The sequence below is a fragment of the Hyposmocoma kahamanoa genome, unplaced genomic scaffold (genome assembly GCF_003589595.1).
Source record: "Hyposmocoma kahamanoa isolate Upper Pololo Valley unplaced genomic scaffold, ASM358959v1 100021, whole genome shotgun sequence".
Classification (NCBI taxonomy): Eukaryota; Metazoa; Arthropoda; class Insecta; order Lepidoptera; family Cosmopterigidae; genus Hyposmocoma; species Hyposmocoma kahamanoa.
Window position 1 is genome coordinate 14,854,663 of NW_020653200.1, and position 25,332 is coordinate 14,879,994.

Genomic DNA, 25,332 nt, shown 5'->3' on the forward strand with positions numbered 1-25,332 from the left:
AGGAGATACGTTACTCTCATGAGAGTGTTTAAGCCATAGTCGGCATGCTGCCCGAATGCTTTTGAGTTAAAACTGCCATACAGTTCGGTAAAGGCTGAGCTTATTTTGCCTAAATCAGAAAAAGGCTAATAAGGTTCAATGTCCTGTAAAATTAGTTTTAACCTTTAATCATAAACATGCTTGCGACTAAATGGTAGATAAGTTAAAAAATGATTTATAAATGTTTTTTAGTTAAAATGGATTACATAACGTTACATACATTTATGTCAGCATTCAGGTAGTATTTGTGGGAGTCACCAATATTTAGAAGTTCTCCAAATTAAAAATTCTTTTTTTCTAAAATTCTTGTTAAGTGACTTTGATGGTTTTCCCTGGACTCTTCATATACTTAGGTTTCATTATGATGTTTTCCTTGACAGAAAAGGCATTTCTGATAAGCATTCAAAAATATGTAATAAACAACTTTTCATTACATTATTTTTAATAGCACGCGACTGTGAAGTCTTGCAAGTCGAAGGAAAAACGGGAGCACTGGTTGGACCACGCCGACGATAAGTACGATCGCAATCTGATCGAAGATATCAAATGTCTACTCCGAGTGCTAGTCCTCTTTATCCCGCTGCCCATCTTCTGGGCGCTTTTTGACCAACAGGTAAACATTGGTAGTTGGTTTGATAAAGATACTTTCAATATTGCCATTATATGTTGTTTGAATATTATATGAGACACACATAAGATTTCCCGTGTGCTTATGGCAGGGCTCGAGGTGGACGTTCCAGGCAGACCGAATGCGACAAGATATCGGCAGTTGGACACTTCAGGCAGACCAGATGCAAGTGCTTAACCCGTTGCTCATTCTAATCTTCATACCTCTCTGTCAAATCGTAAGTCCACAATTCTATATTATAATCTTTTATTGGTAACTTTAGTAGCTGAGCTTATACATAAGGTGTGTGTATGTAGAGGTATTTTGTTGCTTATATTCCTATTTGTTATTTCTCGTTACAATACCCAAACATAAACTGGTGATTTTGTTGACTTAAATAAACAAAGAAATGTTTAAGAATTACAAAAAGCTAGTTCTGTAACGAAATAATCACTCAAATCAATATACGGGTACTGTAAAGTCTCGCTGACCACATGAGCAGAAACAATTGCCTCCCCAAAAACAAGTTTTACCTGTTTTCTATTTTTCAGGCTATTTATCCATTCCTGGAATGGTGCAAAATAATAAGAAGGCCGTTACATAAAATGATCATGGGTGGCTTCCTTGCCGCCACTGCTTTCGTCATCTCCGGCGTAGTAGAACTGAACTTGTTGGTACGTTGCTAAAATTTATACTGAGTTATCACGTCATATTTTAAATAAAATGGTTTTATTTTCGTTCCACAAAAATCTTTGTCACTAGTATAACACACGCAATGTTTATTACTGAGATATCAACATGGTTTTTGTGGGAGACTGCGGGTGCTTGTTGAAGGCTTGTAATAATTGAAGATTGTTATACATTCCAGCCGACGTACGGTACACCGCTCTCAGAAGGATTGGGCCAATTGAGAGTTTACAATGGATTCAATTGTAATTTTAAATTAAACATATCCGATGGTCTCACCAAAGAAATTCATATGACAACTATTCCTCCTCTTTCTGTGTACGAAAACTTAGACATCCCAGTGAAGAATTCTGTAGAAATCCCGTACAATATCAAAGGAGACACAGGCACCGCATGTGAGAAAATTGTGTACTCTGGAAATTTCCATGTTGTGGAAAAGGGCTATACCTCGTTGTTCATTAGCAGTAACGATTTAATTAGCTTTGTGGATGATAATGACAAAGCTATGAACGGCGTTAAAATAAGGTGAGTAAATTAAACAAAATTTCAATAATAGTAGTAAAATACTAGTTTGATTGTATGCAATGATATTAGTTCCAAACGAACTGTAGAAAATTTTTAGATCGGTACTTTTGAACAAATCGTTTACGTTGAACAATTCATGGTAACAATATCGACGACATCACCATATTATTATAATGCTAAAGTTCTTCATGAAGGTCTTCTTTACAGTCCTTATAATACGTTTTATAAATTTCATTCCAAAACGAGAGCATCTTACTCTCCAAATTAGACCTAGTGATCCTTGTTCTCGTCTTACTAATGAGCAGAACATTATCATCCTTCTGGGTCATTGGCAGCCAAATGTAGTTGTTGGTTTGCGATGGTGGCGTGGGATCACCAGACTTTACAAAATTAGTCCATAATCCTGTGAGTTCTTTTATAAATATTCTGTCTTGATCGTACAAGGTTTTACTAATATTTACATAATTGTCCCAAAGCGGTTCACAGTTAAATAAATAACATATTTCATCCCCACTTGCGGCACCTTTTACCGCAAAGGTAGCTCCAGCTACAGATGTAGCCTTCATTGCGTTAAATTTGCCCACGTAGTTAAATTTATACACAAACATTTTATTACGAAGATTAGATAAATAGGATCTAATGAATTTATAGACAGGATACTTATGCAAGTCAGACGAATATTTCATAAATTTTTCTATGGATTTCTCATTAATACCGTCAGCAAAGTATTTATTCTTTATTTGTGCCCCAATTTTGCGGTATTGGCTTGTAGTATAATTGTAACTACAATCGCTTCGAAACGGAATCATAAATTTAAAATAATTTGAAAACGATTTCAAATAGAATGGGTTGCGAAGAAATGGTATAATTTCTGATATGCTTTCTTGACTATTAAAACCGATCATAATCGATATGTTTAAGTTTAAATTGTTTTTATTAGAAAAGAAAATCTCTGGGCTCTTTGAGATTATCGACGTTTTAGATTTTGTTTCAACGATCGGTGAAAATGGGACTAACGGCTTTTGAAAATTTATCACATCTATATTTTTGTACACTTTTTGTGATGCTGCGACTATATCTTTAGTGGTGGCTTTCATTACATCCTTTATTGTAATTTTCTTGAGTTCTTCTTCGAAACGTAATTTCTCGAATTCTGCATCTCCTTGAAATATTGAGGGTGAGAAAGCTCCACCACTCTGCAGTATCATTTTTGTAAATAGTTTCCTATATTTGGACATTAAAAGCAAAGAAAGAAAAGTAGCCCCTGAACCTGTTCCTATCACTGTGATTTTTTTTTTGTCACCGCCAAATTGTCCGATATTACTTTTAATCCATTTTAATCCTACGGCGATGTCTTTCAAGCCCATATTCGTGTTATTTTCTTTGACGTTCATGAAGCCAAATACATTTATTCTGTGTGTTAAAGTAACGACAATTACATCATGTTCTATGAAAAAATCGGGGCCGTGTATGTGACTAAAAGTTGAAGTAAAAGCATAGCCGTGGATCCAAACTGCAACTGGTTTCAATACTTCATTTTCTGATTTGGGGAGATGTGGAGTGTAAATATTCAAATAAAGGCAATCTTCGACGCCGAAGATGCCATGCTTGTGAACAATGTGTGGCTGTGCGCACGTGCCACGGTATTGTTTTGTTGCGTCAAGGTGGCGCTTCCAATTTTTTATTGGTTCGGGATCTTTGAATCTCAACGCCCTGACTGGAGGTCGTGCGTATGGCACGCCATAAAATGCATAGTACAGACGCCGCTCAAATACTGTCGCTTCTGTTGTCCCAAACACCGTTCCCTGTTTCACATTCACTTGCACTGTTTGAATTTGTACGCAAGACGCAATAATCAACATTAATCGATAATACATGCTTTGCTTGTACAGCATGTAGGTGCGCTAGAAGAGAAGAAAATAACCGAGTTTCATTATCGCCTCTTGATAAATTAAGTTCACTCAACTGTCAAGTGTTTACTAACTCATGTAAATGAAATACATATTTTTTTCAGATTCTTATCGAATTTAAATAGTGTCGCGACGATAAGAGTAGATGATGCGAATAAAAATGTGACCAGACTAAGTATAAGAAGCAACGACATGGAACAAAAGCAAATACAAAAAGGAAAGTATGATATCTGGGTGGATAAAACACGGGTCATAAGTGATTATAACTTCGAGGCCGGCGCAGTGTTCGCAATAAACGTATATGAAGATTCTACAAGAGCATACGTATGTATTTATTCTATCTATTAGAGTCACTACACTTATCTTCAAAAGCTTTATGTCCATTCATTTCCAACGAACCTTCGATCGAGTCGTACGGCGGCGCCGCCGACGATTGAACACTCCCGAAGACGTCCAAACGGTTCCTATTGCGTCAGGAGACAGAAGATGTCCGAACGGCGCCGATCAGTTTCGAACTGCACTGACAGCTCCCTTCTTGAGTCCACGTGCTTCGCAGAATAACTGAAAAAACATTAGTTTCATTAGTCAGCTAATCTTGCTGGTTACCTACATACGATATATCATTGTGGCAATCTTTTAGGGAGGTCTGTGCCCAGCAAAAGGGAGACGTCTTTAAGCTGAAAAGTGGTGTCGACAGCCAATCGGCTTAATGCGACAAATGGCAAAACACGGCTCAAGCCGATTACGCGTCGATAGGTATGATGACTACCTAAGACTTCTTTCGATTGGTTTGCATAGCTGTGGTATTAACAATATAACACAATGCAGTGTTGTTAGTGTGTAATTTGGAAGTGCACGATGGAAATTACTTTGAAATGACATTTCAGTGGGCAAACCCAGTAATGATAACGCCGGAGAATTCAGTACACATCCTTTGGCTGGTGCCACAGTATATAATTATCACGTTGGGTGAAGTTATGTTCTCCGTCACCGGCTTAGAGTTCTCGTTCACGCAAGCACCTGCCTCTATGAAGTCTGTGCTGCAGGCAATGTGGCTGCTCACTGTCGCCTTTGGTAACTTGGTCGTTATTCTTGTCGTTGAAGGACATATTTTGAATGCTCAGGTATGTTTATGACAACCGTTGATTAAATTTTTAGGAATTCGTGTAAACAGCAATGTAATAGGGGTAAAATGCATAGAAATCTTGTGTATGAGAATAAATAGATTTGCATACGCTTTGTGGAGGCTATCTAAAGTTACAAATAACCCAGATGCATTATCATGGACATGTCTCTATCATAAGATATGGCATTATGTTAGAGGGTAATGCCAAAGATAGTCCGGATGTATTGCTTGCACAAAAAACATTTGCTCGGATCATTTGCGGGTTTGGGTTTGTACCGGATAGATGGCTGTATTTTAAAGAATAAAGGTTACTAACGTTTATCTGCATAAATATATTTAAAACAATTCTTTTTCTCTGAAAAATATACTCTTACCAGAGTGAAACGTACACGAAGACAAGACCAAATAAAAGTACTTTTTTGGAAGACTAGTCCCACTTTTAGGAAAATATTTATGCGATAGCGCCAAATTGTAGAATAAGCTACCAAATAATGTTCGTGATACAACATTGCCAGTTTTAAAAAGCGTTTATATTGACTAATAATAATAATATATTGTTTATTTATTGTCTAGAAAAGCATATCATAACATCAATATAGACTAAGAATTAATTAATTTGGGATTACATGAAATTGAGAATTAAAGTTAAGATTTGACGACTTGTAATTATTAAAATTTAAAAACCTTCATTTTGTATAATCTTTAAAATCTACCGAAAACTCTATTTACCTACTTTATTAATTCGTATGCTATCAACTAGGCAATACGTACTGAAAGAATAATGTTATATAATTTCTTTTAGACGTGCGTACAAAAGTAATGATTTGATTTATTGATTTCTATAATATTTTTTTAAATGAAACGTTCTGCAATAATACTCTGAAATTCAACTACTTAAAAATATTACAGAAAACACAAGAAATTATTAATAATTCTTACTTATATCTTTCTGCAGTGGAAAGAATTTTTCTTATTCGCGGGACTAATGGCGATTGATATGTTAATCTTCACGAGTATGACCTTCCGGTACAAGTACGTGGCGCTGAAGTCCAGCACGGAGGATCTCACTGTCGAGGAAATCATACTACCTGATAAACCGAGACAAGAATGAAGAACTGTTACTTGTAAGTTGAATATAATATATGCATAATAACTAATAAAGTTTTTGTTATTTAAAAGTGGTTTTTTTTTTATTTAAACCAAAAACAATACACTGTAGACGGTTATACGAATAAAAATACCATTCGATGCTTCTGAAGGATTAGGGTCCGTAGAAACTAAAGGCACTTCTCTGAACCATATAGTATTAGAATAATCAATTATCTAGATAAAAAGATCATAAAATATGATTCTTTATTATAATGTTAGAGAGTTAGGGGGGTGAATAGAAAAAGTAATGCGGCTGGGTAGAAAAAGTAACTTTTCTGTCTAGCGTCTGGGTTTTTGTGGTAGCGTCGATGTTTCCAATTTCCAAAACACAAGTCCTTAAGGTATTTACTTTGGGATCAGAGCAACGTACGTCATGTTGCCTAATATTTATTTAATTTAGTAAAAAGATAATTATTTCCTAAACCCAAATAATAAAAATTAAAAATAACGTATTTCCATTGATTACTTTAGTAAATAGAGTCCAGAATATCGAAGTTATACAGTACAATGCTTGCCATAGTGGTGAAAAGATTTGCCAATAGGCGTAAGGTACTCTTATGCGTGCGCCAGATGTAAGTACAGGAAAGAATGGTATCGTGCGTAAGTTACACTTAGGTTGAAAATTTGTTATATCTAAATAATAAAATTTGAGCTGGATCCAAAGGAATGTGATTGAACTTCTTATTTCTTTTATCTTTTACCGTAGATATAAATAATTGTAATTTTGTTTACAAGACGATTCTATAATACAGCCATAACCTAAGTATGCATACCTACTTACGTATCTATATAATTATTCAAAATACTTATGTGATGTATCATTAGTATTTTAACAAAAGCACCTACACTTACATGATTTTTTATAAGAATTCGGAAATAGTACTCGAAACACACATCAAACAAACTTGTTTACTTAATGCAATACAAACAAGCAATTGCCCCAAAAAGATTCTCAGTGTCCAGAATCTGTTTAGTTAAATGGCGTGAGCGCATTAGACAATTAGTCGAGGGCAATTTGTGTGTTGTTCCCACAGGAGCTAAGTCGCTGGGATGCGCCAGCGCCGTGTGACGGCGGTTAACCCTCGTTCCGTATGAGGGGTTGGTTTGACAGCACTGCGATTGTCAAAGATTTTTAAACAAACAAGCAGATGTGAAGAAAAATTGGACTTTTTAAAAGTACTTTAATAACTTATTTATGTTTTTTTTGTATAGGTACATAGAACAATCATAAATAATATGTTATAGTGTTAAGGTTGCGAGTAAGATGTTTTGATTTAGTAGGGTGCAAATTTAAAAAAACTTCTTTCTAAATCAGACATCACAAAAAATTAAATCAAATGTTTATACAAGGTTGCTGATATACTAAACGTGAAAAGCCAAGAACAAAATATTTTTACGTACTTGCGAAATATGACAAAACTTTCTTTTTTTATAATACTAGGTAACGGGAGAACAAATCGTGCGTCTTTTGGTAAGCGACACGCCTGGTCGTAACAGTTCCAGTGCCACTCGGACATGAGACATAAGTTGACAAGTCCCATGTGTCTGTAACTTCACCAGCACCCTTTCCCTTCGAAACCGGAACGCAGTCATGCTAACATTAGTGCTTGACGGCAGAAACAGGTATAAGGTGGCAGTACTTCCCTTTCTCAAAACGAACTCTTTCACAAGGAGCTCTACTGCTACAAAAACCGTACTTAATGGTGCAACAAATACGGAGTTATTGCCTGTAAACAAAGTATACGCTCTATTAAATGTAAATAAAACATATATATAAGACACGAATAAATAATAACAATTACTATTATTAGATCAGTAGGAGTTGCTACTTACATATAGTTTGAGGTAATAAATAATAAGTACCTAAGTAAACTAGGAAAATCGGGACTTATCGCGTATTAATATATTATTTACCTCAACGTATTGAAACGTCCATGTTTCGAAGGGACTAGATAGTAGTACCTACACTATAAATTAATTTACTTACGTTTTGGAAAACTATCCATGAATGTTTAAAAGTAATAATTTCAGCGCATCTATAGGTAGTTTCAAGTGTGTACTGACTAGTTGCTCTACAGATAATATAAAAGTACCTCTTTTTTATTTATTAATCGTATGATTTATAGTACGATTAATAACGCACATACTCAACGTATTGGTATATTATGTGCCAGACAGTACATTTTTTTCAATAATTACCAATTCATTCATTACAGTAAAGTAATGAAAATGTGAGTTGCATCCAGAGTAAAACTAATTTTGAAAAGTTCGTTACTTTCTAACGCCCAGATAATAAGCTGCTGGGCTACGGAGATCGTCTAAAATTTAAACAGGACAAGGGCAAAGTTTGAGAAGCAAAGCCCCATATGAAGAGCATGATCTGCGGACGACTTGTTAATGATTGCGTATAATAAATGCTTAAATACAACAAACAGACTCACAAAATATACAGGCAGGGGACATATACAAAAGGCCCGATCTTGTTTCCAGACCATTCAAATGATTGATGTCCTTACAAAAATGTTATTGTTTTAGATATCTAACCTGTATAATATAGGAGGTATTCATTTTATTTTGTCATTTGAAACATACTGGTCAAACCCTTAGGAGAGACAAATATGGCACGAGGGCAAACGTAACTAACAATTATACATAACATTTTAAAGTCAAGACGACGTGCCTAATCAAATCACCGCGCCTGGTACGTTACTTAGTTTATAATATTGCATGCTACGATAACAGTGTTTATGTCGAGTCCAGGATTAATTAAGTGCAGGCAGAAAAACAGTTTTGGAGGAGGCGTCAGTACATGTTCCGGGCACTTTGAGTGGCGCGTGACTGTCACGTGACCAAGGGAAGCACGCGACTGCGACAAAAGACGCCCTGAACACGTGCAACTACTCTCGGATAATCTCCACAGACCATATGCAGACAAATAAATAAATTAAAATACGCCAATGTCCGTTACCAGTTAATAAGCCGCATTTTTAAATGTTAGTTTTGATTATGCTAAATTTTCGTGCGAAAATTAAATTAACTGACGTTCAATTTGCGTTAAGTTGAGTTAATTTTGAAATAACTCATCAAGCAATCGTAATTTTCTATTAACACGCACTTAATAGTTAAAACTGTAAAAGTTATAGAAAAAACTTTACAGGAAAAAAGTTTATAGTGTAAAGTGTAGAATAACATGCAGTGAATACAATTAGTAGTACCTATTCGTAAGACTGTAATTATGTAAATATGTTTTAAGTTTATTTTTGAATTTGTCTGTCCACCACGATTTTCAAAAATAAAAATTTGCAACAAGCGAAAATAAGAATCCGTAAGGTCCACTAAATCGTTCCGTGTCTTACTTGGAACGGTTTACTGGAAGACGTTGGTTCGAATCCAACCGAATCGAAGAAACATTTTCTAAGAGCTCGATCTTTGTATTAGTAATTACGTAAATAATATTTTCCGTATTTATAATACGATCAAATCGCTCTCTTAAAAATCAGTCGAAGACCACACACAACACGATTACAAGCCGACAAGTGATTTCACGCGAAACCAGGCAGCAGAGGGGCGTGGTCTAGGCACGCGGCAGACGCGTGGCGCGTGGCGCTCGACATTTGCAACGACTCGCGCCGCGACAAATCAATTACAGGACCAACGCGAGCGCGACTTCACAGCGAGAATTAGCACCAAATTATAGCTGTTGCAGAAATAATTTGCTTGTATAAGTGTGATGTGCTACCTAATTTATAGACATCATTGTAGAAGTGTGGTACTGGCTTATAATAAGCAATATGGAAACTGGAGCGTAGAACCAGTTTGATTGTGACGCACATGCACCCTGTAATTTCACTTCAGATTTAATGTTTTTGGGTTTTAAATAAATAATAAGCAGAAGAAGCTACTTGGATACTCGGCCAGGACACCTATTTATTATATTATATGATATTAAAATTGTTTGGCGCGAAAATGTTAACTTTATTGTTAGCTTTAATTCAGTAGCAGAAGAGCTTCTTGTGAAAGAGTATGTACAAGGACGCACTGCCACCTTACCTATTTCTGCCGCCAACTAGTAGTAATGTGAGTATTGCTGCGTTTCAGTTTAGAAGGATAAGGGTGCTGGTGAAATTACAGGCACATGAGACTTGTCAACTTACGTCTCAGGGTGACGGGCTCGCAGAAGCAGTGCCCCAAAGATCTTTGCGATATAAATTTCTGAGTAGCACTGCAACTATTATAATATAGGGATAGGTGTGTCGCTTACTCACTTGATATAAGTATTCCCAAGTCAAAACTCAAAATCATTTATTGCTAGAATATATTTAACAAGATCTTTGTATAAATATTAAAAGTACATTATTCAACCTATACAGGTGCAAATACAATGCAATTTTTTGTTACGTTATATTTAATACAATGTCTTGAATTCTATATAATATACCTATTAGTATTTTATGTCTTAAATTGTAAGTATTCTCTAACTGTATAGAAACAGTGGTCCATTAGTCAAACCGACAAAGCGTTTTTAAAATGTTGACCCTTAACTGTTTGGTCATATTAAATGAGTTGTTCTTATAAATATCTTTAGGGCAAGGTGGCCGGCACAAAAGATTCATTATTTTGGCTCTAGTTTGTAGCTGTAATACATCACCACGTTCTTTTAAATTAGTGTGGATTGTTATCTACAAGTGAGCAGATATCTTTATATAAATGCAGGCGAGTGGCGGTACATTAAGTTATTTAAATAAAGGTTTGTAAGTGTCATCCGCTGTAGATCCGCAAAATTGCGCGATTTTTGTACAAACACTGCTTACTTCTACCGGGATTCCCCACAGTATAAACGAACAACCTAATACAGGGGAGACGTATCCATGATAAGCCATCATTGCGGCTTCATAAGATACCTCGGCTGTAGTCTTCATTTACAGGTGTCTAGTGCAATGTTTTTGGCAGCTGTTATAATAGAAATGCATACACAATTATGTCTAAATTGTTAGCCGGAAAACCACTAAGCCGAAAACTCTTGAAGCGAGGCGTGCGTTTTATGAGCTGTCAGCGGCAGGCGCGGGTCGCCAGTTGCCGCCAATGGGCGCCGGATCCCTGGATCGATCGACTTACCACTCCCTCGAAATCTCCAAGCACAACCATTCGACAAATAGACGTAAACTGAAATTGAAATGGAATGTTTGAATTGATTGGTGTGATCGTGTCTTTATGTTCGACCAGCTATAAACGTTCTACATTGGTTAACGCTCGAGAATACCGAAATACTGACGTGAAGTGAGATTACCTCGCTATGAATACATTTGCTTAAATAAAATTGTTAAGCCTCCAATTCGAAATACTGCAGAAGCAAGGTCCATATACGTACACATACACTTACATAGGCACCTAATGTATTGCTATCTAATCGCAATCACCTATGATACCAACTAACAAGAACAGTTTTTCATACTGTATAACAAAGTTACTCCCGTCTACATTGAAGCTCTCTAAGCTCCGCCCAGTGAGTGCCTGTTTCCAAAAGCGCCTCCCGCTCGCTGCTGGAGGAAACATTCAACACTGCCCCGCACGCACTCCACTCCGCTCTACACTGAGCTGTACCTACCGAAATTAGAGTATATTCTCCCCTAACCTTTCCCAGGGAACATTCACTAACACAAACACAAGTTTAGAGGGGAAATGGCCACCCCAATAAGTATAAAATTATTTTCTCATTTCACCGGACCTCAGTTGAGTGGCGGGAAAGTAAGAACCATGTCTGCAACCAGAACTCAAGTTGCCGATTCATCTACATCTCCGCCGCTAAGGTAATTTTTAAACTAACTATTTTTACCTAATTTATATATTATGTTTAGAAATCGCTTTAAAACGCCTGATTGTACAATGTTTTAATATATTCGTATAGTACTGCTATATAATTTTCGATGAGATACCGATATCATTTGTAAGTTTATACCTAGATGTATTTGTATATTTATATATTTCCAATGCTGTTAATTAAGCTTTAGGTAAATGATACTAACAAGTAGTTTGTTTCAAGCATAATACGAGTATATATAAAAAAAATGGTTTTAAAATTGGTATTACTTTACAATAGAAAAAGTGACCTACTGTATCGTTCTCACCTGCTTTTATATAATTAAAGCACATGAACTTGTTAACCAGGTCGCAAATTATCTATCAGGTACTAAACATCAAATTCTTGTCTGTTCTGTTGAGCCGTTTCAGTGTTACTATGTATATAGTAAACATTTATTCAAACTTTGTTGTTTATAATATTGGCGAAATAAATTTAATATTCTCTGCATTTTAGAGAAAATAATCTTGAAAAAATTGCTCGCGTAGCTACATCATGTTGTTAAAAATATTGTGAAATGTCGTGAAAGCTACTGCGCCTATAAATTTTCAATTAAGCATAAGTTAGAGATAGAGTAAGTATGTCGAAATAAGCGAACGTAACTTTTGACAAAAACATTTTGTCATAATATGTACCTATAATTAAGTATATTTTCTTGACTCTACAATATTGCAGTATATTAATTATTGATTTTGTCATTTCAATACATTTTCTTTATGTTTTCTGTGGAAAAGCCCTATACAAACGCTGCATAGGTACCTAAAAATCTGTGTTAACGAAAAACCATTTCTGCATCTTTTTTTTGTAAAATAGACGTGTATAATATAATCTGCCCTCGAAAAAAACATATTTACTCACACGGCATATTCTAAAGTATATTTCTGATTGTTTCTTGCCTTATATACACTGATATCATGTGAAGCTAGCTTCACAGACCAGACAAGCCGCTTTAAATCGGTGAATCCCGACCCTGCGAAGATCTTCGTTCGGCGCGGCAAGATGATAGGCTTTTTTTATAATATCTAGTGACGGGACGAACAAGTCACGCACCTGATGGTAAACTACCGCCTGTCCATAACAGTTTCAGTGCCACTCATAGCTGTAAATCGCAAAGATCTGAGGGGCATTGCCACTGTGCACGAAACCCTGAAACACAAGTTGACAAGTCCCATGCCTGCAGTCTCACCAGCACCCTTACATTTCAAAACGGAAACAGTACTGCTGCTGACATTAGGTAAGGTGGCAGACCTACCTTGGACGATCTCTTTCACAAGAAGCTGTACTGCTACTATTAGGCTCATGTATTGTTTCAATTAACTCTCAATTCTGTAAAATATTCATAAGTATAGAAAAACTGGGAACAGACTCGAGACATTAGCTCATGAAACGTCCTGGTTCTTCCTCATCGGCCAAAATGATGCCACTTCTATACCTATCCTATGGTCTACACTTCGGGTACTACGTTCGTAATTCGGGTAGCCCGTATTGATTTGTTCCTTTTTCGAGGGTCCTTCTGTCTGTCTGTCTTAATGTCTCTGTTTTTGGGTCATTAACAATATGTATGAGGCCTGTCATTAAAGGTGTATAGTGTATATTATGCAGTATAACTGCGGAATGTTGAAAACAACATGAGAGTGATTGGAATTAAATATAAACCAAGTAAAAGATTTACCTTTTATATTAATTTATAGATTTATATTACACCAATAAGAAGACCAGGATTTTTATTTAGTTTAGAGATATCCTGGAATTGCATCATCGAGAAAATTAAGTATGCAACGGCTTTAATATTAAAGTGACTTTTTTTTATTATTGCGCTATTCCATGGTAAAATGATTTTTTTTCAAATGTAGTCAGTAAAGTCAGTTTTAGTAGCAGTAGAGCTCGTTGTGAAAGATTTCGTCCAGGGCAGTACTGCAACCTTACCTATTTCTGCCGCCTAGCAGTAATGTCAGCATTACTGTGTTCCGGTTTTGAAGGGTGAAATTACAGGCACATAAAGCGCACGACTTGTCCGTCCTGTCACTTGATATTATAAAAAGAACTGACCTCCGAATCGTTATAGCGAAAGCCGTCGGTTGGAGTACGCGGGCTTGAAGTTCACATATGCCGATGGCTCCGACGACGAGGGTCCACCGTTGGCTGCTGAGCTACCGTCTTGCGTCTACGCGGCGGCACGGGGCCGCCTGCAGCTGCCACTGGCCGCCTACGTTCATCAGCACACCCGCCAAATGCACACAGGTGTGTTCCCTTTTGCCGCTCTACTGTCCCTTACTTTTGTTAGCTTTAAGCAGAATTACCTGAATGCTGTCAGCAGATAATTTAAATTATTTAGATTCTGTGTTTCAAATCGTCAAATTGATTGAACTCCACTGCTCATTGCAAGACAGATTCCCCTGAGAGGAATAAACAAGGAACTCTAGGTTGCTCTTTGTAAATAAACATTGTACAATATTTATAACTTCCAATATTTATTTCAAATAGATATGACATACGGATCGCAACTGGCAAGAGCTAAATGGGTCATTACAATGGACTTTTGTCATTCATGTTAATAACTTTTAGTATCAAGTTTTGGTTTTACTAGTTTTAAATGTCGTGAATGACAACTTTTGAATATCAACCGGAATCTTGTTATAGAAGCGTATACATTGCCCCTTAAAATAATTTGACTTTGTGAAGACCACTGTCGAGAACAGCCAGTTTAACTTTACTTCTCGTATTGTGTTTATCACAAAAGAAATACTATTATTGACGCCATAACCCCGCACTAGGGAAACCCTGTATCGCTGGTGCCATTGACACACACACAGACAACCTAACAAATTACACCTAAACTCACGAAATAAATACATGTAGGCCATACAAATATTTCTCCTAGTCCGGGAATCGATCCCGGGACCTCTGCGTGGCAGTCCAGTATGGTAACCGTTCGGTGGTAACAGCACAAAGATTCTATTAATATCAGCGTCATTACCCCAAAGCAAATGATGTTCAATAAGTCTTTAAACCGTGAAAGTAGCTCAAGTAAATCAATGTAGCGGTTTATTTTCATATGAATCTATAATAGCTGTTTGTTATAGAGTTTTGACATTGGGGACGTTCACCATAATTTTTATATATATTTTTTTTACAAACTTGACGGGTACCGTACTTTTTTTTTCATATTTAGTTTTCATATCTTTTAGTTCGAGTACACTGCAGAACTGACCTAACTTACTTATAATCCCTGGACCCCTTTGTAATTTAGCATCTAAAGTTATAGATAAAAATACTACTGTATCTACAAGGTTCAATTTTCCGCTACTAATTATAACGTTTATGACTGTCTTGTCTAATATTGGGGTAATGTAAATTATACACAATTTATTTTTTCTCATTGACGAGCAGGTTATTAACTGCAAACCAATGCTAATCCACCTTAGATATATCTAGCACAGTTCACATTGTAATAGGAAAATTGTTGCCTTTTAACTTTAAATAATAAGGAAGTATCATCAGCAAACAATACTTGTAATGTCTTGTTCTATAAAAAAAACACATCATTTCGTCTCAAATATTAACAACCTTTATGTACGAAAATACTTGTATCAGAAGGTGTCGCTCCTCTATAACTTGTAATAATATAATTACTATAAAAGAAAATAAAATACAAGTAATATTACAGAACTGAATCTCTTAAACTATAATTACGCGCGACTTACTGTAGTGACCGCTTCGGTGTTGTATGATGTTTATTGGTCGGATCATTATCTATTATTAATTGAATGCAATATAGATTTGATTGTACCGAAAATACTGAATTATAAAATGTCTAACAATAAAGTAATTTGGAGGGAAAGAGATGATGAACAAATAAATAATTATCTCGAATACTGTAATTTAAAGCTAAAAGAATTTATTTTACCTAATGAATTGACTGAATGTGCATCCAATTTCTGTTCCATTGAAAACCATAAGTTATTAATAGATACTATTTATCATGATATTGTAGGTATACTTACAGAGGCTTCAGAACGTAGTTTTAAGAAGTCTAAGGGTGGAGGGCATATGAACAAGCATTATATATACCTGGTTGGAACAAGTACGTCAGCGGTGAGCACAGGGAGGCTCGGCTTTGTTATGAAATGTGGTTATTGTACGGTAAACCAACTAGTGGACATATTTACAATCGTATGTACGAGGGTCATTTGAAAAGTTCTTAGCCTGACGTATTTAATGAAACCACATGATTTTGATTTTATTTTTATTTTTCAACATACTCTCCCCCGAGCTCAAAACACTTTTTCCATCGACCCGGTAAGGCTTCGATACCTGTTTTAAAAAAATCTTCCTCCAACTCCTCAAAATATGCATCTACTGCGGCTACGACCTCTTCATTTGTATGAAAATGTTTACCACCTAAAAATTTCTTTAGCTTTGGGAATAGATAAAAGTCGGACGGTGCTAAATCCGGCGAATATGGGGGATGAGGTAACAATTCAAAGCCACACTGATGGATTTCTGCCATGGATTGCACAGAGGTGTGAACGCGCGCGTTGTCCTGATGAAACAAGACCTTTCTCCTCAATAAACCTGGACGTTTTTCTTTAATTTCTTCTTTCAAACGACGCAATAGGCTGCAATAATAATCGGAGTTTATTGTTTCACCTTTTTTTAAGTAATCCACCAAAATTATACCCTTTGCATCCCAGAAAACCGATGCCATGACTTTGCCGGCCGACAAAATCACCTTTGCCTTCTTTGGGGTGGGTGATCCTACTCTTTTCCATTGTTTCGACTGTTCTTTTGTCTCAGGTGTATTGTGGTGAACCCAAGTTTCATCCATGGTTACAAATCTTTCAATGAATTCTAGTGGGTCAGCTTCATATAACTCCAAACAGTCGCGGGAAGTTGTGAGTCGGTTGCGTTTTTGTTCCACTGAAAGCAGCCGCGGTACCCACCGCGCAGACACCTTAGAAAATCCAAGGTCAGCAGTAATTATATGGTGTGTTCGCTCAGAAGAGATGCCTATAGTCTTAGCTATCTCCTCGACAGTCAATCTTCGATCAGATAAAATTAAATCACAGATTTTTTCTTTGTTTTCATCGGTGGAAGCAGTTGAAGGCCGGCCACTACGGGGCTCATCTTGAATGGTCTCTCGACCACGTTTGAACTCTGCCACCCAGTTTTTTATAGTCGCATACGAAGGAGCAGACTCACCCAAAGTAGCAGACATGTCTTCATGTATAGCTTTTGGAGTCAAACCTTTCAAATACAAGTATTTGATCACTGCACGATGTTCAATTTTATCCATTTTCAAAAATAGCTCTGACTTGACTTACAGTATTACGTGTTAACGAGCAACGAATAATTGTGACTTAACTAAACTGTGCATACTTGTTACTGAATAATTAAGCTACAAAATGAAGGTAGTTATGAAAAAAATCGATGACCCTAACTATGTCAGGCTAAGAACTTTTCAAATGACCCTCGTATCAATCTAGGAAACTTTTTAAAGACAAACTTAAATACTGTCAGAAAAATTCAGAACAAATAAAAATGTACATTATTGCAAATTATCGCTCATGTAAGAATTTCGGTAAATTTTGGAAAAACACAAACAAATTAAATCCTAAACCGAGTCTTCCTGTGAGTGTCACTGGCGTGCACGATTCCGCTGAGATAGCGAACGCGTTTCAGCGCTATTTCAGGATAAACTCGCCACTCGTGCCTGTGCTGCGGGTGCCCGTTGCGGGGTCTAGTTCGGATGTATTATGTATTAGATTCTCACCCAAGGAAGTGCATTCCATAATAAACAAAATGGAGAGAGGAAAGTCTCCAGGTCACGACGGCCTCAGCATCGAGCACCTGAGGTACGCTGGTGTGCACTTACCGAGGGTTTTGGCGTTGTTTTTCAACCTTTGTTTGAGTCATGGTTATCTACCTGATGATTTAATGTACACAATGGTTGTACCAGTGATAAAGAATAAAACTGGCGATGCTTCTGACTTATCCAACTACAGGCCGATATCCTTGGCTACTGTGATAGCAAAGGTATTGGATGGACTGCTTGACAAACACCTGGATAAAGTAATCAACTTGCTCAATTCGGTTTTCGGCCCGGGTTGTCCACAGAGAGCGCTATCCTGTGTCTCAAGCAGACTGTCCAGTACTATACTTCCCGTAAAACACCAGTATATGCCTGTTACCTGGACTTGTCGAAGGCATTTGACCTAGTATCATACAATACTCTGTGGCACAAGCTAGAGTATGAGACTAATTCACCACATGAGTTAACAGCAATATTTAAATATTGGTACAGCCATCAAAGGAATAGAGTAAGATGGGCAGATGCTCAGTCGGACGTGTACAAATTGGAGTGCGGAGTTCGGCAGCGGGGGTTGAGTTCGCCGCGGCTCTTCAATTTGTACATGAACGGGCTGATGGGTGAGCTCAGCAGCTTTGGTTGCCATATTGACGGGGTCTGTGTCAATAACATAATGTTACGCTAATGGCATGGTACTTTTATGCCCATCAGTTGGTGCTCTGCGTAAGCTGATAAGTATATGTGAATCTTATGCGGCGGCACACGGGTTCAGATATAATGCACTTACGAGTGAGTGTATGGTATTCAAGGCCGGCACCAAAACATATATGACCGTGCCTCCAATTACTCTATGTGGAACTCCTCTAAAGCAATCAAGGCAGTTTAAGTATCTGGGCCACTGGGTCGCCGAGGATCTGTGTGATAATGCAGATATAGAGAGGGAGCGCAGGGCATTGGCTGTCCGTTGTAATATGTTGGCGCGCAGGTTTGCACGATGTACAGATCAAGTGAAGGTAACACTTTTTAAAGCTTATTGCCAGTCCTTTTACACGTGCAGCCTGTGGGTCAACTATACGCAGCGGACATACGGTGCACTGCGCGTTCAGTATAACAATACGTTCAGGATGCTGTTCCGACTGCCACGTTTCTGTAGCGCATCAACCATGTTCGCTGATAAACGTGTAGACGATTTTTACGCTATCATACGAAAGCGAAGTGCGTCGCTACTCAGTCGCATGCGTGGCAGCACAAACAGCATCCTAAACACATTGACAGATAGGTGGGAGTCCCCAATGTTGTGGCGGTGGATGCGTTTGCACACCGCTAGCGATTCACTGCTCTAACATTGGCTGGGCAGTTATCCTCCCGCCTATTAAACATATTATTATTTAATTATTATTAAGTATTGTCTTTATTTTTATGTTTAAACTAACACTAGCTTAAGTACTTTTTATTAACAAATATTATGGATCACGTTGTCTGAGAATAAAATTATTATTATTATTATTATTATATTTATTTTAAACTCTCTGGCCTCTCCCAAGACTGAATTTGTTGTATTAAATAAGATAAGTCCACATAAGTGACATTTTATTTACTTAGCTATGTTAAGAAAATCACTATCTTAATCACGTGCAGACACGTGAAACTATTATTATTATTATTATTATTATTATTATTATTATTGTAGATGTTTTTCCCTCTCAGCCTGTTGACTGGTTTTAACAGCATCTACGGACCGAAATCAAGTAAATGCTGTAGGGCTTGTATGTATATGGTGAGAGTGTACTAAGGACCCACTTCGTTCTCTTCCATCTGCATGAACTTTCTCACAATCCTACAAGTATTCAAAATTACGGCTTTTTGTAATGTTATGTAGAGGTTTTCTTTAAAACCTAATAATTTAAGACTATGAAGAAGATGGTTTGGAATAACGCCTGTTGTAGAGAGAACAATTGGGATAACATATACTTTTTCCTGTCGCCAAATTCCAACTAATTCATCTTTGAGCTCTGCGTATTTACTAATTTTTTCAGTTATGGTCTTCTGTATGTTATGTGTGTTAGGAACTGCAATATCTATTAAGTATGTAATTTTATTATTATTATTATTATTATTATTATTATTATTATTATTATTATTATTATACAAAATGTGTGTGTGTTCTATACCCTCCACGAGGCTAAGGGTTAATCATTAATATTAGCCAAACTAAAAATAAAAATGGATCTAGAATTGAACCTTGATTCAAATACTTAAGTACTTTACTCTGGTAACATTCTTCATACACGGGTATAATAACAACATTTTATTGTAAATTCAATTGCTTGGTTTGAACAGAAGCCCTACTGGAGGCGTCTTCGGAGCCGGAGTTCCAATGCGGGGGTTCGCCGTACCGCGTGCAGCGCGCTGCTGCCAACGTACGCGAGCGCCGCCGCATGCTGAGGTCCGGCCCCAATGGGTACCCCACTTACTTATTGTAGGCGTAGCATTTAGATTATTATGTTGTTGTTGTATATTGTAATATCAATGCTATCTCGTCTTTCCATGAAAAAAACGATCTATGGTTTATACCGTCTCTCATCGCCTATGGAAGTATATTTACTTAGGTATATAAGTAGGTACTTTCTAAAGTTATCACAAAAATATCAGCATTTAAATTAAAAAAAAAACGGATATAAAGCAAATTATACTCAGTATTATGATCACATGAAATGGAGTCAAATCGACTGAATTTGTTGTATTAAATAAGATAAGTCCACATAAGTGACATTTTATTTACTTAGCTATGTTAAGAAAATCGCTATCTTAATCACGTGCAGACACGTGAAACTCAAGAACAAAAAGCTATAAAGTTAATAAGTTTTATCTGCAGAAAAATGGTGATTTTCATACAACAGGTATGTAATGCAATTTAGAGATTTTTTGTGGAAAATGTCACCCTGTAGTTTTACCTTTAAGCAGATGAAATGTTATTTTCTTTGTACATTTTAAACTAAATTACGTTCAACTACGACGAATCCGAACATTCCTTCATTGCATGTTTATTTATCTAATGTTAAGTATATAGTCTCAGAACATAATAAGCAGTGGCGTAGCGTTTATTTTAGCCCTCTATTTTCGCTATAACAAAAATACTTCTTTCGGGCAGGCTCGGTTCGACCGTGTTTTGTTCGCCTGCCGTCGCCACCTTTCTGTTATTCAGAATAATAACATCCTTTTCTCAAATAGTGGTATTTATTCTCTAATTTTGAGTAAAAAAAAACTTCACTGGTTGCCCGTCCGCGCTCGCCGTCGCCGCCCCCATTGCGCTTACGCTACGCCACTGAGAGTAAAACAATTCATTTGACAGAACGCTAGACTTTATTTTACGTTTCGATAAAAAAAGTATTGCAATGCATCACTCGGCTAAATGCAAAAACAATAGCGTGCCTTATTCAACTGATTATGGTGACACAAATTTCTGTGGGTGACACTCAAATGAGGTACTTACAATGATGAATGATGAGGTACTTAAAATGATTATTTGAATAAAATTATTTGTAGATAATGAAGTAGTTTCTAATATTTTTTTCTTTTTGCATTAACCTTTGTAAAATGGGAGAAGGGGTTCCCTAGACAATTGCGTACGTTTGCTTGTGGTTAACCCGGATATACTTAAGTCCGACAACAATGGTCCAACTTGCAATATGTTTAATCCAGTATACTATTGTTGTATTATTGTATCTCACTACAGTCAGATGATTTAAACTGCTGCTGTTGATTATGTAGTGTACTTAGAGCTCTCCCACTAAAACAAGGAAGCTAAATTGTGTATGACATTGTGATTTTAGCAGTATAAACTCGGCGTTCGACGAGCTGCGAGTCCACGTGCCGACATTTCCGTACGAGAAAAGGCTCAGCAAGATCGACACATTGCGTTTAGCCATCGCGTACATCGCTCTACTCAGAGAAGTACGAATATCTCATATTTGTGGGTCGAGGCGATGGCCTTGACCAGTAGCGACTGTGAAATGTTCGTAGCTATCAATTGGTGAACAATTCTACGAAATTCTCAGTAACACCTGCTAAAATAACACAATTAAGATTTGTGGTAGAATAGATATGTATAGATGGATAGATTTATCGGAATTACAAATATATAACCTACATAATCATCGTTTGTTCAAAGGGACATTAATAAAACCCTATTTATAATGCTAAAGGCTCCTAAATATATTCAAACTGTTCACCGCTCACCGTTAAAAGGTGTACACCATAAATAGATAGTTATATTATTTTTTTTAGAAAGGTTTAAGTTTGCAAAGGTTGAAGTTGTACAGGGGAAAAAAAACTTTAAAAAACATTAAGTTTAAGAAGGAAATAAAACTCAAAGAATAACTGAAAAGTGTACATTACCGTACCGCAGTAATTAGACATAGCAATGTTTTAGATCAACTTTATGAGCGATGTGTTTATAGGTTTTGGACGCCGATTACGACCCGCTAACTTACGTGGAGAAATGTCTTCGAGGCGAAATAAAAGCGGATCGAGCTCATTGGAATACAAGTGGTAAGATTTCTACCAACGTCTACGTAATACCCTACATGTGTACCTTGTGTGCAATTAATGTTATCTAGTTTCATGATAAAAAATCTTCGAATAACGTGTAAGATACGCTCATGACAGATATGGACATGACAGAGGTAGAATATGTAATAACTACGTGTAGGTAACGTTTTTCGTTTTTACGTCTTTTTGCTTTAATAAATCTACCAGAGTAAATGGACTGTGACAGATAGACATAATGGTGTTCCTGTTATTAAAACAAACACCTACTGTTCTTCCACTATTGGAAATTCACGTTTAATTCACGTAGCAATTCACAGGGTCTAATATGGGTCTAATTGATACTTTTTTTGTACTGGATGTCTAAAACTTTTGAGCGAATTTTTGTAAGTCGTCGAAAACAAATTTATTTGTTTAATGCGATGTCAAGATAAGATATATTTATTACAATGTTGCTTTATAGATTTGACTGCGCGTCTATCTTGGATCAACTGGGAGAACCTGGGCGTGAATCCCCAAAGACGTAGCGTCCTCAACTCGCTTGCCCTCAGTTCCGACAATCTTCACTACATGCACAATTGAATCCCCCAATTGGGCTTACCCCAAGTACCTACAAGTAAACTACTTCGTAAACTTTTAGTAACTATGTGTTTAAAGTTTACGAAGATTACTAAGATCACAGTCCCCTATCGTGGTCTAATATAAAATGCGAATATCACTTGGATGAGTTATGTAATCGTTCTCCGACGACGACTAGGTGTCATCGACATCAAGATATTTCCTTCAAAACTAAGAACCAGTTGTTTACCTAAAAACAATGTTTTAAAATTCATGTTTTTCAAATTTGTTATTGAATGAAAAAGCTTATATATTATAGTGCCCCTTCCTACCGAACCTTTTGGTTATACGGGAAGGGCAACCTGTGCAAACAAGCCTGCGCGGGGACCTTAACAGTCAGGTCAGCCCGTTGACGTGGACTTCATCCGGTTCTCAAAAGACTAGTGGCTTGGGATAGCGCAACCCAGTACATGTACAGCACCCACCTCCCCTATTGTCTTAATAGGTGCCGGAGCTGTTGGCTCGCTTTCCTCTCGTTGTGAATTGCACAACTACCTAGCAGTAAACACCGCTAAGCCGTTGAGTTTAAAGTCAACTACCGAATTTCCATTTTGGTAGCTGAGTGTCGGCACGCTCGCCAGTGTCTCTGAAATTCCTCTACTAGTTCTCCGAACTAATCCCTATCCATCAGCTGAGTAGATAGGGGTAAGGCTACAGGTACCTACAGTGCCGCCAAGAAATAAAAAATGTTTTGTAATTAAATATTTGTTAATTGAATCTAATCAGTCGGTAAAATCAGTCCCAAGAATGTGGCCGTGCGGTACTGTGTACTAAATACATACAGATTCTCTGTCTTTGATATTCCTATAACGTGTCTTCTGAAGTTATTCGTTGTACAAAAATTGTGTGTTTACTTAATGTTATTAATGGGAAACTATAAGAAATTAATAAGTAGGTAATATATTGTATATAACATCAATGTCAACGATACATCACTACCTCAAAATCCTCGAAAAAAAATGCGTTATCATGATATATATTAGAGATGAAACGGATATTCGATAACTAATCAATATTCTGCCTTTCCGACCATCCGGCCTAATTTTAGTGTGTTTGAAACTGACCAAAATATTCAGATTATATACGCCAAATGTTTTGATTAGAGAGATGAAGACTAGCGTCTCTCCGTTAAGAGGCAATTTCGTTTATTTTCATAAACGGCTTCAAAAAATATTTCGCAATAAACGCTTTTAGAAGCCAAGAGTGGATAGGTACTCTCTCGCAAGCTTCGGTAAATTTGGGTGCCTACTGCTTAACATTACACACCCCTCAGACCTTTATGATTTAAAGCTCTAGGTGGCTAGTGGCTAAGGCTAGGTGGTTGGTCCAGTGTCGTCACTTCTAGTATTCATAGTAACTTGCACTGGATGATACATCACAAAACATTTTAATTTATTCTAACAGGATTTTCGGTGGAGCTCTGTCAGCTTCTTCTACAACTTCGTAGTAATGGGATAAACATCCGTTGGCCTATATCCGGCCATCAGGCCTTGGTATTCGCCAGGAAAACGGCATCCAACCAATCACCATATTACATCTCTAATATATATTATCAAAATTTTATTTTGATAAATAGAAACTTGAAAAGCAATGGAGTTGGTAATCTTTTTTTAGTAAATGTATTTTCTATTAAGTACATATTTTAGTTCTCTGCTCTTCTGTAGGAAGTTCACACAAGTACACACGTTCTAATTATATTGATTTCTGAGAACGATTTGAAAACGGATAGTATGTGCCTATGTTCTTTAACATTTAATTCTAGTCAAATGGTGCAATATAAAATAAGGATGCAGTTGTTAACAGTGTACCTGTTAGATTACTTTATATATATACCTACTAATAGATTTTAACGTGTGTAAATATGAAATAAAAAATGTAGTCATTAAAATCTCCGATTGTTTTATTTTAAACCATAATCTTATAATATATTAGAGACTAGACGTTTACACTTATACTAGAAATTAATTTTTAAAATAGGTACATAATTTCGTAGGTACATACATTTTAATTTTAATTACTAGCTCCAAAGCACCTTCAGTGCTTTAAAAATAAACTACAGGCACAATACCCTCAACGGGCTGCCAAAGCAGAAAAACATAATTTTTAATTTATAAACGCATTACAAAATTATGACAAATGCAACATGACGTCGGCTAAATTCGTAAAAATCGTTAACCTCCATTAACGTTAACTTTTGAGTGGGCACAAAAAACAGAATTACTAGAAATAATTTATATAACAATTTACGACTATACCTTCATTTTATAACCAAAAGTAGGTCTACAATTATATTTTAAGGTTAATTGCCCGATATTGGGCTTGAAGAATAAAAAAGGGACTTCGCCCAAAAACGGAGTTACGAGGTTTTTAAATTTAGTTGACGACGAGCACTATACCCAAATGGAATAGTCATTATTAAATTGTCCTATGTATATTTTTATTATCTACAAATGCGTT

The 25,332-nt window shown here is 36.6% G+C and overlaps 3 protein-coding genes across 9 annotated transcripts in view; 2 read left to right on the forward strand and 1 right to left on the reverse strand.

Annotated features, from left to right (window-relative positions):
* Positions 1–6,044, forward strand: part of LOC113239715 (peptide transporter family 1) — a 33,002-nt gene extending 26,958 nt beyond the window's left edge. For all 3 annotated transcript variants that reach the window (XM_026476841.1, XM_026476922.1, XM_026476998.1), the window contains 7 exons: positions 488–652; positions 759–884; positions 1,198–1,320; positions 1,515–1,858; positions 3,873–4,092; positions 4,656–4,892; positions 5,850–6,044. In XM_026476841.1, the coding sequence (XP_026332626.1) occupies positions 488–652; positions 759–884; positions 1,198–1,320; positions 1,515–1,858; positions 3,873–4,092; positions 4,656–4,892; positions 5,850–6,005 (1,371 nt within the window). In that variant the 3' untranslated portion in view covers positions 6,006–6,044. The remainder of the gene's footprint in view (positions 1–487; positions 653–758; positions 885–1,197; positions 1,321–1,514; positions 1,859–3,872; positions 4,093–4,655; positions 4,893–5,849) is intronic.
* LOC113240152 (venom carboxylesterase-6-like) lies at positions 1,960–3,798 on the reverse strand. The gene has a single exon (XM_026477419.1). The coding sequence runs from the start codon at positions 3,751–3,753 to the stop codon at positions 2,035–2,037; it is 1,719 nt and encodes a 572-aa protein (XP_026333204.1). The 5' UTR covers positions 3,754–3,798; the 3' UTR covers positions 1,960–2,034.
* Positions 6,045–11,728: 5,684 nt separating the features above from the next.
* Positions 11,729–24,548, forward strand: LOC113240523 (T-cell acute lymphocytic leukemia protein 1 homolog). 5 transcript variants are annotated; one of them, XM_026477887.1, is made up of 6 exons: positions 11,729–11,850; positions 13,966–14,141; positions 20,050–20,170; positions 21,543–21,663; positions 22,170–22,260; positions 24,280–24,548. In XM_026477887.1, the coding sequence occupies exons 1-6, from the start codon at positions 11,798–11,800 to the stop codon at positions 24,519–24,521; spliced, it is 804 nt and encodes a 267-aa protein (XP_026333672.1). In that variant the 5' UTR covers positions 11,729–11,797; the 3' UTR covers positions 24,522–24,548. The 5 variants fall into 5 exon arrangements, with proteins under 5 accessions (XP_026333672.1, XP_026333739.1, XP_026333818.1 ...); XM_026477954.1 differs by having other exon boundaries at positions 21,546–21,663; XM_026478033.1 differs by having other exon boundaries at positions 20,050–20,155.
* Positions 24,549–25,332: the final 784 nt, after the last annotated feature.

Excerpts from the sequence above, each read along its gene's own strand:
- LOC113240523 (XM_026477887.1), top strand. The coding sequence starts at position 11,798 with ATGTCTGCAACCAGAACTCAAGTTGCCGATTCATCTACATCTCCGCCG. Across the intron at positions 11,851-13,965 it reads TCTACATCTCCGCCGCTAAG|CGAAAGCCGTCGGTTGGAGT; the intron begins GTAATTTTTAAA and ends GAATCGTTATAG. Across the intron at positions 21,664-22,169 it reads ACATCGCTCTACTCAGAGAA|GTTTTGGACGCCGATTACGA; the intron begins GTACGAATATCT and ends ATGTGTTTATAG.
- LOC113240152 (XM_026477419.1), bottom strand. The coding sequence starts at position 3,753 with ATGCTGTACAAGCAAAGCATGTATTATCGATTAATGTTGATTATTGCG.